The 21127-nt window shown below is 45.7% G+C and overlaps 1 protein-coding gene across 1 annotated transcript in view; it reads right to left on the bottom strand.

Moving 5' to 3' along the window:
* Positions 1-1814: 1814 nt before the first annotated feature.
* The window catches only part of LOC142494352 (uncharacterized), a 117082-nt gene continuing 97769 nt past the window's right edge, over positions 1815-21127 (bottom strand). The window contains exon 10 of the mRNA XM_075598910.1: positions 1815-3313. Within this exon, the coding sequence (XP_075455025.1) occupies positions 3251-3313 (63 nt within the window). The 3' untranslated portion in view covers positions 1815-3250. The remainder of the gene's footprint in view (positions 3314-21127) is intronic.

Genomic DNA, 21127 nt, shown 5'->3' with positions numbered 1-21127 from the left:
AAGATAACTTGTTTCTCTTTTTTTTTTTTAATCTAAAACTTTGATTGAATTAAAAAGAAAAATGCAGGAACCAGTGCAGCAAAAAGAATTGTAAATACATAACACGGGGCAGAACAAAATACAGCTGAACCTCGTTATAACGCGGTGCTCAGGGTCCCCAGAATGAGACCGCGTTATAACCGGGATTGCGTTAAAAACCCAAAATGGCCACCACGATCAGGGGTTCCGCGTCCGCCGGAGGGGGAGAGCTGGGATCACTCTCCCAGCTGTCCTTGAAACCGGCGTCACAGCGGTACCACCACGCAGAACCCGTAGCAGCTTCGCAGGGCATCCGACAAAGGCAAATGCAGCCAGTCGTGTAACTTGTTGCACACACAGAGACAGCCTGTTACTGTAGCAGCCCGTGACCCACCCCCTGTCCGGAACCCCCAGTATTAATAAATAAAAAAAACTGCGTCTAGGGGGGAGCATTTTTTTAATTTTCTAAAATAATTAATATAAACTTGCATAATTGTCAGGGATTCTTTCAATATAGTCTGTAGAGGTTTCCAAATTTTAAAAGAGGTAACATTTGTAATAAAGCAGGTAATAATTCCATTATTTCAACAACTGAATAGAATGCATTGCAATAATCGAGACGCAGATGCTCATTACCAACAAGATGAATTTACTGATTTAGCAGCTAGAGTTAACAAACTGAATATATGTCGAATATTCGTTAAAGGAGCAGATGCTCCCCCAGAAATAAGTGGGAAGCAGGGGGTCTCTGGAGCTGAACCACGTCAATTTCAGCTCTGGGGACCGCCTGCTCCCCAAGATATTTAGATTTAAAGCTCCTGGTCACTAGGGCCAAAAGGAAGATACAATTGATGACATCACAGCTTCCTATTGGCTCGTGTGTCCCGTGCTTCAATCGTAATAAACCCCCCGACTTCCCCCAAAAAAACATGTTTGCTGCTTCTGGAAACAGTCCAAATAACAAATATATATTTTTTACCTTTTTTAAAATAAAAAATTCCAGAAAATTGGACAATTCTTTAATGAAGGAATGAGCTGAACCAAGATCGACCAAAACAGTCTGGGGTATTTTTTTTAATCAAAGTGTCCCAACTGCAAAATGGGGCAAAAGCAATACATAATTGGGTATATGTATCAAGGCAAAGGCATCGCAATGGTGGGGTGTACGTGTGCGCCGACGGAGTTGCATAAAACATTTAACCTTTTTTTTCTGTCTGAAATGCGACATATTTATAAAGTGCATTTCTACGGTTTTCTAATTGAGTGCATGCGGTCTTCGTATCCGGCCTAAAAAAAAAGACTTACGCCACCTTTAAGGTGATGGAGAAAAGCAACGCAGAAAACCCTCCAGAACAGGAACGCAAGATGCACATTTTTTTAATACACAGACCTGCGATCAATTGGATTTTTTTCTTGGATACATCAGTGTAGATTTTCCCACCCAGAATTGCTCCACTTTTGTCGTGCTACATGTGCATGTGCCTCAGCGTTACAGGGGCAATAAAAGACACTACAAAAACACCCCCTAAATCAGATATACGGCACAATGACTGTGTGTTATTAGTGAGAGCATGGACGGATACATAAAAGTTATGCTGAAAAAGTATTACGCCTGAAACACACGTTTGAAGGTTAATGTACAGTACTTACCCATGTAACATTTTTCTTCTGTTTGTTAGGTTTTCTTCTTGTAGCCATCGAGCAATCCCCCCATACCCTGATACCTCCCAAACACGTAACCCCCACAGAAAGACCAGGTAGCCAAGATTGGAGGTAAAATAGTGGAGCAGCTTTATTGATAATTGATAACAATTGGTTTAAACCAAGGGGGCTCAACTTCAGTCCTCAATACCCCACAACAGGGCAAGTTTTAAGGATATCCCTACTTCAGCACAGTTGGCTCAGTCCTTGACTGAGCCACTGATTGAGCCACCTATGCTGAAACAGGGATATTCTGAAAGCCGGATTTGTTGAGGGGTCATGAGCACCCTTGGTTTGCAATATATGGAATGACCTGTATATGGACATGAATTCCATCCTCTGGTACAAGTTTATTTTTCTCCAGGACCTACAATAAACAGCTACTCAAACGTTGGTACAACAGGTCATACAAAGTTGTACATCAGATACCTTCTGGTTCGTATTACAAACAAAAGCATGGACAGTTTTCACACAAATTATATGTAGAATTGAGTGTTTTAATTCAAACTAATGTAAACAAGAATGAATTGTTTCCTCTGAGATATGTTATGATATTCTGCACCAGCGCTGCCATTGAATCCTACAGAAACTCTGTGATATTCAGGATATGTTGTGTTATCTGGGGGAACAATGTTACCTGCTACATATATATAGTTATAGATATTCTGAGACAGAGGTCCAAGCTCAGTCTTTATAAGCCATCGACAAACAGCTTCTCAGTGTTACACTTGCCTAAGCAAGTTTCCTTATTTAGCACAACGGGGGCAAAACAAGTGCAAAAAGAAATACTCCAGAGTTATCAATGGGAAGTCTCCACGGCCCAGCCACCAACATAACATTGGTAGTATTTGTTTATTTATAAAATGTTTTACCAGAAACTAATACATTGAGAGTTACTTCTCGTGTTCAAGTATGTCCTGGGCATAGTGTTATGATGAGTTATTAAGTGAGCAGGATATACATTATATACAAGACTTTGCATTCACAGTAAGAGATAATATATATTATAGGCGTATGTAACCGTTACAGACCAGATTACAATGTGAGACAGCTTTAGTTTTGAAAGACCTTAGACTGGTGGTGACTGTGAGAGTATCCAGTAGATTGTTCCAGGTGTGGGGTGCACGGCAAGAGAAGGAAGAGTATAGGAAGTGTCATGGTGTGTTGATACAGAAGAAAATACGCTGGTATAAAATATGCATTGAATTGGCTACATTACCATATCTATAAGTATCAAACTTCTTTACACAACATGGCATTGCTTTGAACAGCTGCTTTGAATGCTGCACACTAGACACATTTACTGTGCTATAATTCATGCTATTAATGTTACTGTTTCCCATTTCTGGCTCTTTAAAGTTCAATAATTATATGCTTTCCAAGCTTAATATCATAATAAATGGACATCTGTTTTAAAATCATAAGATGGTTATAGCCTAGTCATTTAACCCCCACTTTAGTTTTCCCTGGTGTGGTCGGATGGGAGGTGATGGATGAGCTGCAGGAGAAAGCTGTCACAATATCTGCATTATCAGCTGTCACTTGAGGTCCCCATTGGTGGGTTTGAAAATAGCCAGGCTGCAGCCTTCACAACCTGTAACAAAGCCACAAACAGCTTAATATTTCCAACAATGAGTGTGAAACATGTCAGGGTATGATTCATGAGGCCACTGCTAATGGCTCACCTTGTCTTAATACTTCTCCATAGTTCATTCTTCAAGTTTCTGTGCACTTGCCTATCCTTTACATTTACCACTGTTGGTGGCTGTTTCTCATTATTGTTAATTATTACAGCTCAACCCCGTTATAGCGTGATTCGCTACAACATGGAAATGCTTATAATGTGGTCTGAGCATGGCTCCCGATTTAAAAATAGCTCAATTTCGCCGCATGAGGACTTACCTGCATCTACATCTCTCTCCTCTCTGCATCTCTCTCCTCTCCTGCTTCATAGGGCTGCGTCCACGTGCACAGCACTTATGTAGACTTTCGAGCGCAGAGGAGATCCCATGACACAACACACATCCCCCTACACCATGTGGGAATTTTTTTTTTTTTTAAAACATTCAATTCCATGCTTTATTGCTAACGGACACATACACACACCTACACCACGTGGGAATTGAAAATCCCTGTGGCGTAGAGGTAGAGAATTGGGACTAGAATATGAAAGGTACTGGGTTCGATTCTTTTATGATATGGTATAATTTATAAAATAAATAAAATAATAATTTATAAATTATACATTATAATAAAAATAAAATAATAATTTATAAATTAATATTTTACTTATTTTATAATTTATAGAGCTGCAGAGAAGAGAGAACTGCAGATGCCGATAAGTCCTTGCGTGGCAAAATTTTATAACGCGATCCCGGTTATAACGCGGTCTCATTCTGTGGACCCCGAAGACAGCGTTATAACGGGGTTCAGCTGTATTATTATTATTACTACTATTATTAAATATGTTGCAAAGATACAGCATACTGCAGAATAATACAACATCAGAGAAAAATCCTGAAAGCATACATAACGCAACACAAGGTAATACTCAACACTAACATACAAGAGGTAAATAGGGCTCTGCTGAGAAAAAAATTACAATCTAAGAGAGCAATGGTGCTAATGAAAACCACAAAAGAAATGGTATGGGAGGTCAAGACAAGAGATGACCAAGGTGCAGGTTATAAAGTGAGAGATCTTCAATTGGGGATTGTGTTGGGAGAAGATGGTGCAGAAGAGACTCTGTGAAGGAAGGAAAGATTCTATACTTACTAGGTACAATATTTGGGATTATTGAAGACTACCTCTGGTCGCTGCCAAGTCCAGTGGTTCAGAATGGCTAAAATTGCATTAACTAAAAAACAAACACATAGATCTATAGACCCACAGATATAATATTATTCTTATCGTTTATTTGTAAAGCACCAAGATATTCCGCCGCGGGTACAGAGGGGGGTACAGAGATTGGATCATTCGATTTTAGTTCAAATGTTTTCCATTTTGAATGCTTTTAAACATTGTGTTGAGGATTTGGATTTGTAAGTCATTTATGGAAAGATCTGGCTGTGAGAAGTGGTGTCCCACTGGAATGCAATATCTTCCTTCTTCATGGTGTGTTATTGTGTCTGTGCAATATCTGCCTTCTTCGTGGTGTGTTATTGTGTGTCTATGCAATATCTTCCTTCTTCATGGTGTGTTATTGTGTGTCTGTGCAATATCTTGCTTCTTCATGTTGTGTTATTGTGTGTCTGTGCAATATTTTCCTTCGTCATGGTGTGTTATTGTGTCTGTGCAGTATCTTCCTTCTTCATGGTGTGTTATTGTTTGTCTGTTCTGTAACTTCCTTCTTCTTGGTGTATTATTGTGTGACTCTGAAGTATCTTCCTTCTTCATGGTGTGTTACTGTGTGTCTGTGCAATATCTTCCTTCTTCATGGTGTGTCATTGTGTGTCTGTGCAATATCTTGCTTCGTCGTGGTGTGTTATTGTGTGTCTGTGCAATATTTTCCTTCGTCATGGTGTGTTATTGTGAGTCTGCAGTATCTTCCTTCTCCATGGTGTGTTATTCTGTGTCTGTGCAATATTTTCCTTCGTCATGGTGTATTATTGTGTGTCTGTGCAGTATCTTCCTTCTTCATGGTGTGTTATTGTGTGTCTGTGCAATATCTTCCTTCTTTTTGGTGTATTACTGTGTGACTGAAGTATCTTCCTTCTTCATGGTGTTTTATTGTGTGTCTGTGCTGTATCTTCCTTCTTCATGGTGTGTCATTGTGTCTCTGTGTAGGTTTGTTCTGGTTTGAAGTTTTATATATTACTATACTGTATAAATATATAAATCAAACACAAGCAGAACATGCAGCAATGCGTCAAAACAAACCAGCAATGTACAGTACTTTCTTTACATTGATAAATCAGCCCTACAAAAAAGCAAAGAAGAAAAGCAAAGCATTGGGGTTTGGTGTTTTGCTTAATCTAGTGCAGTATTTCTCCATCAGTTTTGCACCTGGGAGACTGCAATTAATTACCCCTAACGGGGCAGATCCACAACACTCTGTTATTGACTTAACGAGCTGTTAACTTCATCTAACGACTCGTTAAGTGGTAACGGGTATCTTCAGAGCTCCTTAACACAGTGAGTTCTGTAACAGACGTTAGTATTAATGATATGGATAAGAGGTGTTCCCACTAGCAGCGCTGATCCTCAGAGGGCCGGTATAGTTACCGCAGGGATTTAATGTTACGTTAGTTAGGTCAGAGTTAAGGTGGCGTTACTCACATCCAGGCCTGATATAGGTATGTTACAGCGTCTGGGTACATGTAAAACCAGTTAGATATGAATGAACTAACATTAATATATAAAGGGGTAAATACAGAGACCCCTATGTATCAAGGCAATTTTGGAGCAAAACGGGGGTATTTTAACCCTGCCCCTTGTATTAAAGCATATTAGGGTCCATTTTTGCCCTGTTTGCCTCATCTTGCACCTTGGGGAGTCAGTAGGAGGAGTTGGGAGGAGTTACATGATGCACAGATTATCATGAGATGTATCACATTCTGCGTCTCTGCCCCAGCTTGCACCTTGGGGAGAGTCAGTAGGAGGAGTTGGGGAGAGTCAGTAGGAGGAGTTGGGGAGAGTCAGTAGGAGGAGTTGGGGAGGAGTTACATGGTGCACAGATTATAATGAGATATATCACATTCTGCGTCTCTGTCCCAGCTTGCACCTTGGGGAGAGTCAGTAGGAGGAGTTGGGGGGAGTTACATGGTGCACAGATTATAATGAGATGTATCGCATTCTGCATCTCTGCCCCAGCTTGCACCTTGGGGGGAGTCAGTAGGAGGAGTTGGGGAGGAGTTACATGGTGCACAGATTATAATGAGATGTATCACATTCTGCGTCTCTGCCCCAGCTTGCACCTTGGGGGGAGTCAGTAGGAGGAGTTGGGGAGGAGTTACATGGTGCACAGATTATAATGAGATGTATCACATTCTGCGTTTCTGCCCCAGCTTGCACCTTGGGGAGAGTCAGTAGGAGGAGTTGGGGAGGAGTTACATGGTGCACAGATTATAATGAGATGTATCACATTCTGCGTCTCTGTCCCAGCTGCACCTTGGGGAGAGTCGGTAGGAGGAGTTGGGGAGGAGTTACATGGTGCACAGATTATAATGAGATGTATCACATTCTGCGTTTCTGCCCCAGCTTGCACCTTGGGGAGAGTCAGTAGGAGGAGTTGGGGAGGAGTTACATGGTGCACAGATTATAATGAGATGTATCACATTCTGCGTTTCTGCCCCAGCTTGCACCTTGGGGAGAGTCAGTAGGAGGAGTTGGGGAGGAGTTACATGATGCACAGATTATCATGAGATGTATCACATTCTGCGTCTCTGCCCCAGCTTGCACCTTGGGGAGAGTCAGTAGGAGGAGTTGGGGAGAGTCAGTAGGAGGAGTTGGGGAGAGTCAGTAGGAGGAGTTGGGGAGGAGTTACATGGTGCACAGATTATAATGAGATATATCACATTCTGCGTCTCTGTCCCAGCTTGCACCTTGGGGAGAGTCAGTAGGAGGAGTTGGGGGGAGTTACATGGTGCACAGATTATAATGAGATGTATCGCATTCTGCATCTCTGCCCCAGCTTGCACCTTGGGGGGAGTCAGTAGGAGGAGTTGGGGAGGAGTTACATGGTGCACAGATTATAATGAGATGTATCACATTCTGCGTCTCTGCCCCAGCTTGCACCTTGGGGGGAGTCAGTAGGAGGAGTTGGGGAGGAGTTACATGGTGCACAGATTATAATGAGATGTATCACATTCTGCGTTTCTGCCCCAGCTTGCACCTTGGGGAGAGTCAGTAGGAGGAGTTGGGGAGGAGTTACATGGTGCACAGATTATAATGAGATGTATCACATTCTGCGTCTCTGTCCCAGCTGCACCTTGGGGAGAGTCGGTAGGAGGAGTTGGGGAGGAGTTACATGGTGCACAGATTATAATGAGATGTATCACATTCTGCGTTTCTGCCCCAGCTTGCACCTTGGGGAGAGTCAGTAGGAGGAGTTGGGGAGGAGTTACATGGTGCACAGATTATAATGAGATGTATCACATTCTGCGTTTCTGCCCCAGCTTGCACCTTGGGGAGAGTCAGTAGGAGGAGTTGGGGAGGAGTTACATGGTGCACAGATTATAATGAGATGTATCACATTCTGCGTTTCTGCCCCAACTTGCACCTTGGGGAGAGTCAGTAGGAGGAGTTGGGGAGGAGTTACATGGTGCACAGATTATAATGAGATGTATCACATTCTGCAACTGCGCAATTCTATTTAGCTTTTCTTTGGCCAAAATAATCCTCCATATTTGAAGTGGCCTAAATCTAAAAGTCAGTATCAGGTGTAAGAAACTGTACCCACATATTTCATAGCTCTGCTCCAAAACACGGCGCAGTGCGTCTACACACACTTTTCTCTAAATTCATACATAGACGCCCATGTCCTTATGACCCTATCAGTGTAATTACTGCATGGGATTCCTTCAGACAAGCCACGAACGGTGATAGCTTGGATGCCTGTTATTGTTTTCAGGTGCAGGAGTTTGTTTCTTCTAACTAAAAGGTAGAAGAGAACTGTTGAAAGGTCCTTTCAGGACTGGAATGAGATGTCTTTGTTACTGTTGTCCAAACAGACTGAGCAGGATAAGAATGCGGAGAGAATACGGTGATAATAACATATATGCCCCTAAGGACACGATTGAGCCATAAATCTTGGTCAGGCGTGTACCCGTCTGCTAAAAGTGCCTGGCAGCCCATGGGAGACCTTTCTATAGAAGAGGAAAAGTCTTTCTATTAACACAAAAAAATTTAAACAAAAAAAAAAGATATACATAACCGGAATTTATTTACCCACATTTGGGAATGAACCAGAATTCCAGCCACACTGCCAGGGTGCATTAGACGAGAGATCAGGGAAGGGTGAAGGAACCCAGGGGAGAGGAGGAGAGGTGGAAGACTAAAAGAAAACTCCCATTCATATTGAAATATAATATTGTATTTTATATAGTGCTGACAAATTATGAGAAAGCGTACACTGTCATTCTTGTGCCTATGTTGTAGGGGGATAAAGTGATTAGCCCAAGGTCACAAGGGGAGCTGATAATGGAATAAGATTTCACCCACTTCAAAAGCAGTGACACAACCAGTGTGTGTGTGTGTGTGTGTGCGTGTGTGTGCATGTGTGTGTATGCGTGCGTGCGTCACACATACTGAAGACCATGAGCTGAAAAGGAATGGGACTTTAGTAGGGATGCGACGGTCTCACATGGAAACTCTTGGTGACGTTGCAATAAAGTAAAGAAACTGTGCTATGTAACACCATCGCCACCAAGCAAGAGTAACAGTTACCATGGGAAATGCATAGGGAGGGATATAACAGGGTCCCCGCTCCCCCCGGTTCCCCCGCTTACCTCCGCTGCTGCAGGGGAACGTGCAGAGTGCGTGGCAGGCAAGTGCATCGCTGGAGACTAACAGCGGCTCCCTTTGCAGAGCGCCACCATTTTTAATATGTCCGCGCATGCGCAGTACAGTAGCGCATGCGCAGAGAGTAGCTGCAGGAGGCCAGCACACAAGAAGCTCCGCATAGGGAACTACAGCCCCCAGAAGGCTATGGGGCGAGGCACCACATGATCCACGGCAGCCAATAGGGTGCACAGAATCTCCTGCAGGGAGATTGATACATTGTGCATGCTAGGAAGCACGCCAGTCGGAGCTGGAACAAAGGAGGATTGAGAGTTACATCCAGAATATGGGTTTGTCTGAGAACAAAACCCATAAATCAGACTGGGGATGGAATTAACACCACCTGTGGTCATTCCGCTCCTTAAGCGCGTACAATCCTGGCGGTTTGCCTGGGGGAGTAGTCCCTTTTTTAGATGCGGTTTAGAAGATGCAGTTTGCAATAGAGAATAGGGCTTTTTCTCACGTTTCATTCCGCTACTTCTGAACCTGGCACCGATAACTTCGGACCTATGAGAATAGGCCCCTAATACGCAAGACCCTTTGGAACTATGAATGCGACTACTACTTCCTTATCTATATATTTTTCGCAACAGTGACATTTTGGAGTGGATCCCACCACCAAGACTAAACGCAACATGTTAACTGTATATACTGTATGTACGTCTTTGTTTATATAGCGCCATTCATGTACATAGCGCTTCACAGCAGTAATACACGTTACATCTATATATCTATATATTTTTAAACGTTGTATGTTGGCTGTGCTTATGGGCAATCTGATTGGTCCATCGGTCTGTTCCTCAGCCTCTGGCCAATCAGATTGGTCCGTGGCCCGGCACCGCCCCCGCACGCCTCTCATTGACTGCCTTGCGTAGCTGGGGGGCTACACATGCACAACCACCCGGCCACTCTCCTCTTCCTCACCCCGCGGCCTGGGCCGCTGGATCCCACCCGCCATCACCCAAAGCTCACCTCCACGCCTGCTCCCTCCCCCCTCCATCAGCCCCCCTCACCCACAGCTCACCTCCCCTTGCGGCGTCCTTAACCCTGCTTGGCCGCGGGGGGGGGGGAGGGGGGTGAGGCCGCCCACCGTCGCTACTCCCATCACCTCACAACCCTCAGGGGCGACGCAGCAGCCGCACCACCCTCTACCGCCTCCTTCCCTCCCTCCCTCCTCACAGCCTGCAACCCTGCTTGGCCGCGCACTGCGGGACATGCCGGCGGGGGGAGCAGGGCAGTGGTGGGCGCGGCGGGGCTGACTGTCCCCTGGGACAGCCGGTGGGGGACAACCCACCCCGTGCCTCCCACCCTGCCGCCTCCCCAAAGCTTCCTCTACGCGTAAGGTGGAGGGAGGGATAGCAGCCCGCCCGCTATCTTCATGCCGCCGCAGACTGAGGTATGGGGGGGCAGGTGAAGGATGCCAGACCGCAAGCTATTTGCATGCCGCCGCCGCGTGAGGTATGGTGGGTGGGTGCGGGGAGGGGATGCCGGGCTGCCCACTATCTTCATTCCGCAGCATGAGATATGGGGGGTAAGATGCAGGGGGGAAATGCAGGCCTGCCCGCCCGCTATCTTCAGGCCTCCGCCGCCTGAGCTATGGGGGCTGCGGGGGGGGGGGGGGAGATGTCACACACCCACCTACTCACTAACTCACCCACCCAGTCACTAACTCATCCACCCACCCAGTCACTAACTCACCCACCCAGTCACTAACTCACCCACCCACCCAGTCACTAACTCACCCACCCAGTCACTAACTCACCCACCCACCCAGTCACTAACTCACCCACCCAGTCACTAACTCACTAACTCAAGTCACTATCTCACCCACCCAGTAACTAACTCACCCACCCACCCAGTCACTAACTAACTCACCCACCCAGTCACTAACTCACCCACCCACCCAGTCACTAACTCACCCACCCAGTCACTAACTCACTGACGCACACACAGTGACAGACACACACACTGACAGGCACAGTGACAGACACACTGACACCTCCTCTTTCCCCCGCTCCTGCCTACCCCCCCCTGCCCCTGCCTCCCCCCCCCTTTCCGCCCCTGCCTCCCCCCGCGCCCCTGCCTTTATTATTTATATTGAAAGTCTGGAAAAAAATAATGTTTCATTAATAATAAGAATTCTAAGTGATTGCCCATCTTGTTTGCTCCATCCCATTAATAATGTAATTAGATTGATGTATTTTTATAAGGCAGTGAGGAAACCCACCCTGGGTACAACATTACCAGGAAATACTTTAAAAAAAAAAAAGAAACTAAAAATAATCTCATCAAATCTAGTTTTACCCATATTATTGTTTATATGGGACCACATCAGAGTACAGGTTTGCATTATAACCTGCGGTAACACGCTCAACACGAGGCATACTCATTATATATAGAAATGACCATCGTTGGACAAAGATGGTACTCGATTGGATTCTAAAGAATCTCAAAAGACCGACATAACGACCAAATGCAAGATGGGAGGATCAAATCAGAAAAAGTGTTGGAACAATGTGGAGAAGAGAGGCTACAACTGCAGTACCTGGGAGCTCATTGGGGAGGATTCATCCAGCAGTGGATCGAGAAGGGCTAAAGAAGATGAATATATAGATATTTATACAGACGCAGCTAATTATCCCTTGAGAATGGAACTGAGTCGTTCGGAAACGCATTAGGTTGCTGTGGCAACGACCCAATCGCCTGGTTGCAACTCCGACACTTTTCCATGATGTCATCATACTGCGCCTCTCCGGAGCTCCGAACCGAGACGCCTGCAAAAGAGCAGAGAGGAAGCTCCATCTTAGGACAAGAGAGCTGTGTCTGTGCAACAGCCGGTCATAGGATTTTATATTTATAGCTGTGTTTGTGAGTACTATTTCACATTACTTGCACTTGCTTATACAGGTAGTCCTCGTTATCCATCGTTTAACTTTACAACGAATGGCATATCCAACGCTTTACAATGCAGCCCTATGGGCCGTTATCCGACTCTGGAATGCGTTATCCGACGCTCACCGCCACTGATTAACATGGGACTCACTTTACAACTATTTTCACTATCCAACGCTACTTCCAGAACGGATCCCGTTGGATAACCGAGGACGGCCGTACCTCATTAAAGTGACCTGCACCATGGAAGAGGTTTTTGCGCTTATGTTCTAGGAGATATTTATATACATACAGATGTTGCTGGCTTCTTTGTGCCCTTCTGCTGGGGATATGTTGCTATTTTTTGCACCAACACGGCCACTGAATTCTATGGAAACTCTGTGATATTCTGCGTTATAACAGGATATGTTGTGACATCTATTCTGGGGGATCCATGAAGACTCCTACACCTGTATGAAACACATCAGATATCAGGCTTGGAGTATAAAGTGATATATAGCATGTTAGGTTTGCACTATACCACTGTCAATAAGGGACTGAGCAGTAAGGAGCATAGAATTACAGTATACTTTATGGCACTTCGGTTTTCACTATAATACAAGTGAAATGACCCGTCAGACGTGTGACACGTGAGATTATAGGTTTGCAGCAGACTACGAGTATGGCACTTACATGCATGACGTCTTCCCATCTTAAACAAAGTCAGCCGTGTAGAGCTCGTATGACAGACATGTCTTTATCACATTGTATATGGATTTGTGCAGCTGCCAGCACTACACACCCGCGGCACCCGGAAAAGAAAAACAAGGGATTTATTTAACAAGTCAGAGCCCAGGGCTCACCGGCTAAGGAAAGTATAACCATGTATCCGTGCCTCACTCCCGAGACCCTTTCCTTTATTTTTTTCACTATCCCCCTTAAGCTACAGAAAGTGTTTAGACTTGACAGGCCCCCTGTCTCTACATGTCACACGTTACAGTGAAACCCCCGTTCTGACATACAGTACTTAACACAGAAGGCACTGGATTCAAAGGTCTTTAGGGTGGGTTGGGGAAGGGGGGGGGGGGTTATGGTGGTGGTTACAACATTATTGGTTCTGGTTTAACCCCTTCATTTTGCTTTTATCACAAGCTGTAGAGCGAGGCTCTTCAACTAGCAGCCGGCGGCCATTTCCGACCCACAAAGGCCCTCGATGTGGCCCTTGGAGATTCTGTCCCTGGTCGTTGCATACTGTACAAGTTGCTGAAGCATCTAAGTGCCGTTTTTCACACCGAAACTCTCTGGTAATTTAAGGTCATGTAAATGTTCATGGTACATCCAGATGTTATAAATGCTTGTAAACGTTCTTTTAAAAATATATATATAATAATGCTGCATGTATCAAATTACAGCACTTACTTTTAGAATTTGTGAGCACATTCACAATGTCTCAGACAGGTCTGCAACCCTGCTTTTCCCCATAATCCCCTTAGCATACAGCGCTTCCACTGCAGTCAGGGATTCTGGGAAATGATATGCAAATGAGCACTCACAGTGTCACCTTTTGCTTACGCCTGCCGCATCACACAGCTAATTCAAAGACAGTAAGTTATGGCCAGCCTCTTTCTGCATCTATTCTTATCTGACCTCTTTGGGCCCAGCTGTCGCATTTGAGTAATAACCTGGACCTTTCATAAGCTTTAAGTCTGTTAAGCATATGTCCAGCTGTTAGCCAGAGATCGCGGCGCAGACACTGTCTCGGGTGCCGCTGACCTTTGCTTCTTCGACCGCGGTGTTGGGGATAGCGAGTCTTACTACAGCTGTATGTTTTATTTTATTTGCAAACGTAAACTTCCTTTTTATAGGGTAATGGCCCTCTTTTATATTTATTAACGTAACCCCCACCTTTTCTTTTCTTATACTATAAAATGTCATCAAACGTTTAAATATCATGCACGCTTGGCCTGTGTCCGGGAAATTATTGCGTTCCCCTGTATCTGAGCGCAGCCTCACTGCGTCAACATCTGCACATCGAAGGACAGAACAATGTCTCCCAGATAAATCCCTGGGGAGACAAAAAGCACTATTCGTACGACTGCGATAGTGCTCATCAGGGCTCTAGGGCATGGAAACTCTCACTGGCTTCAATGGGATTATTTGTGCGGTAATACCCTGATCGGCACTTTCGCTGTTTAACGAATAACACCATATATAGTGAGGAACACACAAACCTTTTTTACTGTGAGATTGAAGATTTGGCCCTTGTTAAATATGCTGTGAGGCGGGTTCCCAGCTCTGGAGAAGAGATCCACAGGGACTCAAATCTTCTCCATCATCAGTGAAGACGACCTTAGAGTCCTATTGATTAGGAACCTAGGAGAGGCATTTGGAAACGTTGTCCTAACATCATTGGACAGATGTAGTACACGTTATTACCCTCGTTAACGCAAACTAACGCCCAACATAACACGTTAAATGATGCATGTGTTATCTCCTTACCCATTGTTTTAAATGGCTCTACCGTTGAATAATGCGCCCTCATAAACAGGGGTAATAAGGCCTGTGACATCTTGTACATTCCCAGTCCTCATTCAGTGTTTGGCGAGATACAGGACCTTACGGAGAAGTTATCAGGAGCACATGTAATAGGGACCATCAAACATTTCGTTTCCCTTTACCAATGTGGGCAAAACTCCATCAAGTCTGAAATGTATGTGATGTGAAGACGCTTCTCCTCTTCTGGAGAAGATTTGAGTTCCGCAATCTGTATACAGCTGGACTCTTCTTCAGACCCAGAACACGGGAGTGTGGGGGAGCCTTACCATTAATACCGCTAAGTAACCACCGGCATCAAATGTCAGACTCGTTTCTTATATACAGTATGATGCAGACACCAGTAAAAGATACTCTTGCTGGGCACCAATAGGTGGGTTTTCTGCAGCGGGAAATGAAGTCCCATAGAGCTGACATTGCGACGTTTCTGCTCATAACTGTCAGGAAGCCATTCAGTAACAGGAGGGAATTCCTCGCAATGCATTGCTGCCAGCTCTGGTACTGTACGGGGTTAAACCACTGCAGGGTTTGCGTTACCATTAGACAATGATGATTTTGAGTAAGTCACGGATCTTAACACCAGCTGTTTTAAAAACTTCACTGGATTCCTGTGAGAATTCGCTCTGCAGTCAAGATGGCGACAGACCAGGATGCTCTCGCCCCAGCTAAGATGGCTGCTGGAAGGAAATCAGCCTCTCTCTCTGACTTGTATTGGCTGCACCTGCTCCAATAATTTAAATAGCAGCCAGTTGCTCCCAGCCAGTTCCCGTGCAAAGTATTATTATACTGGGTGTGCGTCCTTGTCCTGTGGTTTCCCCCTGTCCTTGCTGTCGATCTTGTTGTGACCTCGGAACTGTGACCTGACTACCCCTGCTTTGAACTCTGCCTGCCTCGACCCCAGAACTGGACCCCTCATTCTTTCCTGCAGCCTGCCTTGACCCTGGAACCAGACCCCCTAGCCTTGCCTGCCACCTGCCTCGACCCCAGAACTGGACCCGACCATTCTTTCTTGCCATGACCCTGGACCCGACCATTCTTGCCTGCCTTGACCCTGGAGCCAGACCCCACCATTCTTGCCTGCCTTGACCCTGGAGCCAGACCCCACCATTCTTGCCTGCCTTGACCCTGGAGCCGGACCCCACCATCCTTGCCTGCCTCAACCCGGAGCCCGGACATCCCTATCCATGCATTTCTAGGACTGATTCCAAGCCAGGGTCCGCTCATCACTCTCTACCTCTGCCCTGCGGGCTCGTATCCTAACTTGCAGACAGCAACGTTACAATTCCTCACTGATACAGTATGTGAGTGCTTTTCTATCAGCATTTCTGTGAGGTCTTGAACCAGCAAACCTCGCAGACTCTGGTTCCTGGAAGGCTGACGTCTCTGGGTTTGTACCCAAACCTCTGACATGTCAACTGGTAAAAGAGCAACGTTTAGATACAAATTATCCACAGTGGGATTCCAAACGGTGGACATAGGGAATTTTGGAGGATTAAAAGTGACACACTCCGAGTGTGCTAATCTGCACGTCCGTGCCCAGCATCTGAATATCTGCAGGTTTCGTGTTGTGTGATTTCTGTTTTCATGCACATACACTCTGCGGTGTTCTGCCTGCGCATTACCAGAGATGGAGCTTTACTCTGAGCCTGGAGCTACAGTATCATTGACTACAGTGGGTGAGAGGAAGCTGCATTCAATCACTTATCATCTTATTGTTTTGACCCCCCCACCCCCCATCCCCACCCCCGTCCTATTACAGAAACGTGAGAAGAAAGCTGGTTAAAGAGAGAGTCTGGGAGTCTTTATAGCCAGAGAGGTGTCTCTTGCGCCTGACAAAACTGTCAGAGACCATGTGCTTCGTATTAAATTAATTTTGCCGTTAAACATCAAGGGCTACATTTGCTAAATGGTGCTAAGACACAGGGAACTATGTGATCCTTTAATTCAAGCGGCTGTTAGGAACCTTATGGCTTAGTACTGCTTAGTAAATGGGCCCCATAATATCCTTACGGTAAGCACTGTGCCCTGGTTTGATATGCTATTAAGTCACTTCCATGTGCTGCGATTTTGGTCCCGATGATTTGAATGGAGCAGACGTCTTCTCTGGCGCAGGGAAGCTGCTTCACAGCACACTGAAGAGAGGTTTATGATGTATGCAGTGGTTGAAAAACCTGTCTCACTTTTTATATTCTAAAACTACTAAATACAGGAGCAAATGTGCTTTGACCATATCTGAACATGGTTTATAGCAGGGGAGCGCAAACTTTTTTCCCTGTGCCCCCCTGCCGGCAGTTCCTCTCTCTTCGCCCCCCCCTCTTACCTCTGCTCTAGCGTCGGCGTCATGATGTCAAGTTGCCATGGCAACGTGACGTCACATGACCTCGCAGCGTCATTTGCCATCGCGTTGCCATGGCGACGCGTCTAAGAAGCCGCCGAAGCCAAGGTAAGTGAGGTTTACAGAGGCCATCGCCGCTTCCCCGGCACTTAATTTAACTGCTTTCGGGAAGCGCGCAGGGCCTCTGTCTCTGTAAACCCCGCTCCCCCATACCCATAAAGGTACCCATAAAGGGCACGGCCCTATCATAAAGGGATATAATGCCCATCACATTTTAAACAGGTCATATGTAGGAGATTGACGCCTTTATAAACCGAAGAGGCACTATATAAGTATTTGCGAATCCGTTTGTATTGTTTTCATGGCCACCACGTGCTTGTGGACGGTTATGCAATTGGCATCTAATGTGCTTTAGGGATAAGACTGTTTGGCAAACTCTGTATGGTACTGTAAGTATGATGCCATCATTTCATCAAACAGATAAATAGAAGTGGATGAAAAGCATGACGTCAAAGGGCCAAAGAAGAGGAAAACATATTCATTTTGCACTATGTACAAATAAGTAAACTATTTACTTAAAGAATACTGTCATCTTTATTTTATAAGGAAGCCGGTTACCCTAAGTTAATGAAGTTAATCTTTGGGTTCGTAGTGAGGCCTGGCCTTTGATAGGGACGTCCCTCTTACGACCAAAGTGCACTAACGACAGTGGAAGCTGACGCCTATAAGTAGTATTACGACATTCTTTTTAAAGTTAGTTTGTGAGCTGAGACTTGGGAAGTGTCGGCTTCCCTCTGACTGCTCCCTTCTGTGTGATGTCACTGTGTGATGTCACTGTGTGATGTCACTGTGTGATGTCACTGTGTGTATCAACGCAGGAAGACCACGGGAATTGAAAGGGGGGGTTCAGCTCAGAGCAATAGGAGATAAATATTCCCATGAAGTGCTACAAAAAATATCAAAGTAAAACAGCAGATACAGAAAAAGGAGGGAGCGGACAAAGAAAGTTATTTCACTGTATCACTAACCAAATAACTAAAGTGTTAGAACAAGAGGTCATTCTCTGAAGCTGGAGGGTAGGAGGCTAAGGGGAAATGTGTGGAATTATTATTCGTGGAAAAGGGTAGTGGATTAGTGGAAAAGCCTTCCAGCAGAGCTGGTAGCGGTTAATATAGTAAAGGAATTCAAACATACTTGGGAGAGACAAAAGGCTATTCTACAGATGAAGCCAGCCTTAATGTCTTCGGGGCCGCGGTCACGCAACTGCGGTGGTTGCGTCACCGAAGGAGTAACGCTGCCGGGGGTCCCACTCAGAAGAATGGAGCCCCCCGCAGCTCAGTCGCGGCAGACACTGTCCCGGCACCGCGGGCAGTATGTTATTTTACATCTGTAAATACCAAAGTAAGTCAAGGATCCAACGGGACCGCAGGTTTAACAGCAGATCGGATCCTGAGCAGACGCCAGAGGGCCCAAGAGGCTCTTATCTGCCGGCAAAGTCTATGTTTTTCAAAGCAAAATCCTTATTGGTAAATGGTATTTTTAGGAGAATACCCAAATCTTGGGATTCTTGTTCTGCACACCGAAAAAGAAGGGAACAGCATAAAAAGATTGGGAACGACTGAGCAAACGTTTTCACCGGTGTAGCTCCATTCGACCCCCTCGCCTTATCTTTATTGGATCTCTGATAAGGACCGGGTGGGATCAGGGTAGAGGAAACACTTCGTTGAGAAACCTGGTAGAAAAGGGTTTTGTGCTGGATTTCTGAAGGGATAAAAGCAGCCTCAATCTTTGCTGTAAGTGTGGTTACATTTGTGTAAGGAGGCCAATTAAGATTGGTAAATGCTTTCCTTTCAAAACAATCATTGTCAGCTATGTGGAGCGGCCCTTTAAATAAAAGCACCGCAACGGCTGTGAGAAAACACTGTACATTTTCCGCATGTCACTTTCAACAATGGCATTCCGGTTTTTATTTTATTTGTCTTTACCGGTCAATTTGTTGCGTGTTTCTGCAAATGAACGATCAAAGAAGACAAGTGGGAGTCCGGTAATGTTTCATTTAGCTCCGGAATGCACCAATCTGAGCTTTAGGGCTTAGCATTTCAAAAATGTCAACAATTTCAGTGAAAAGACAGTGATTAAGAGATTTACAAAGTGGAAACAGATTTATTAAGATATTTCTGCGAGAGCGAACTGGTATATAATATAAGTGTAACGGTGTTTCCCCCCCATCGCAGATCGGGGCCATTACTGGGTGTTGCTGGTGCATACCTGCTGGTAACAGGAGGGCTGAGTCGTCCGCGGTGACTTTGGGGCACAGGAACAGGCTTCTGGGGTCCATACCGCACGCAATACCTAGCAGTGCAGCGCCTCCATCTGCTGTAGGCTCCAGGGATATGGAGGCGATCTCCCACGGTAGAACTGTAACTCTCCCCCCAATTAGATCACACCCCAGGCAGGAGGTATATTGCAAAACAGGAACGGGTTTATTACTACTCTTAGTGCGGTAATACAGGTACTCAGCAGTCACCTGCTGGATTACAGTCTCTTCTCTCAGATATCACCGGAGATAGTCCCTGGACAGTCACTACGGGCCAAGGGCACCCACAGCCGTTCTAGCTCTTCCCCACCTCCCTAGCAGAGACAGAGGTATAGTCACTCTACTCCTCCCCGGAGGGAAGAGCTCATGGGAAGGCCACAATCTTAGGCTCCCAGTCGTGATCTGCCTTCCTCATGGGGAAGGACAACAACCCAACTTTAGGATGGTCCTACCCTTAAGTACAGCAAGAGGGCGGGCATCCCGTTGGCCCAGCAACAACAGGATATGCCACCCCCTGCTGTCACACAAGCGCAGTACCAAAGGATGAAGGGGGAAAACTCCATGATAACTACTGGCAAACCTGTGAACACCAGGGTTTACTGCCAGCCCATTGGGTAGATTTAGTAGCCAGTGGGGACCCCGCTACATAAGGTATATATGATTTAGGGGCTATCATAAAAAATATTTCATGGATTTCATGCTTTGTGAATGTGAACCTCCGAGGACCCCAATCAGTGCGGCTTGGGGGTTTTGGATCAAAAATGGCATTTTATGGGAAATATCCTTTATTATTAGTGAGGTTCCATTAACGTCTGTGGGGGTTAGTTACTAAACGTTCTCAACTGAACTGGCGCAAAACCAGTGAAAAAGAGGTATTAAAGTAAAAAATGATCATTGATTTAAATGGGATTCCATCTCTTTGATAAATATAGACCTACATGCAGCTGGGAGACCCCAAGGAGATGCTGATGGTGAAAATCAGTGGGACCGACTCCAAATTGGTCAAACTCAGCGAGTTGACCTGTCTGCCCCTTGGTGTCGTAAACAAAAGTTGAGGAGGCTCCACCTCTGTTTTGATCGGGCCAACCGATCTAGCATCCCCTAGAAGACGAGCTTTTTAATGATCACTTCCCTGGCATGTCCTGTGGGGCTGTGGTGTCGATAGGTCACTGAGAAGGCTGTCCCTGTGTGTGTGTGTGTGTCCCTGTGTGTGTCCCTGTGTGTGTGTCCCTGTGTGTCCCTGTGTGTGTCCCTGAAGGAGGGAGAGGAGAGGTAGAGAGAGAGGGGGAGAGAAATCGATCGATCCGTTGGGGGGTGATGTGAGATGCAGGGAGGGAGGTGATGTGAGATGCAGGGGGGGGGTGATGTTTAAACAAAAATCATTACAAAATATATACGCATTGTTTATTCAAAAGTATGAGTTAATTATTATTTATTATTACCCTACTGCTTTACACGTCTATTTTGTGATTTACCCCTGTCAAACATGTGTCATCCAGATAGGGGTTCCCCAAAATGTTACTAAATACTTAACAAAAATGGTTGGGGATCACTGGTCAGGTGAGATGTGCGGGGGGGGGGGGAGAGGTGCCCGCGGGGGGGAGGGGGGGAGAGATGTGCCGGCAAGCGGGGGGAGATGTACCAACGAGGGAGGGGGGTGGGAAAATGTGCCGCCAGTGGGTTGAGATGTACCAACGGGGGGGGGAAGAAAAGACGGAGAGAAAAAAGCGCAGAGGGACTGGGATACGCTCCGGAGCAGCAGCCGCCGCCGCCGGTCTGACCTTCCCTCGGGTATCTGCTTTGTTAGAGCAGCAGCCGCCCATAACGGGGCC

Source organism: Ascaphus truei, chromosome 5, assembly GCF_040206685.1.
Source record: "Ascaphus truei isolate aAscTru1 chromosome 5, aAscTru1.hap1, whole genome shotgun sequence".
Taxonomy (NCBI): domain Eukaryota; kingdom Metazoa; phylum Chordata; class Amphibia; order Anura; family Ascaphidae; genus Ascaphus; species Ascaphus truei.
The sequence above is the reverse complement of the archived record's forward strand: the minus strand, read 5'-3'. Positions and strand labels throughout refer to the sequence as shown.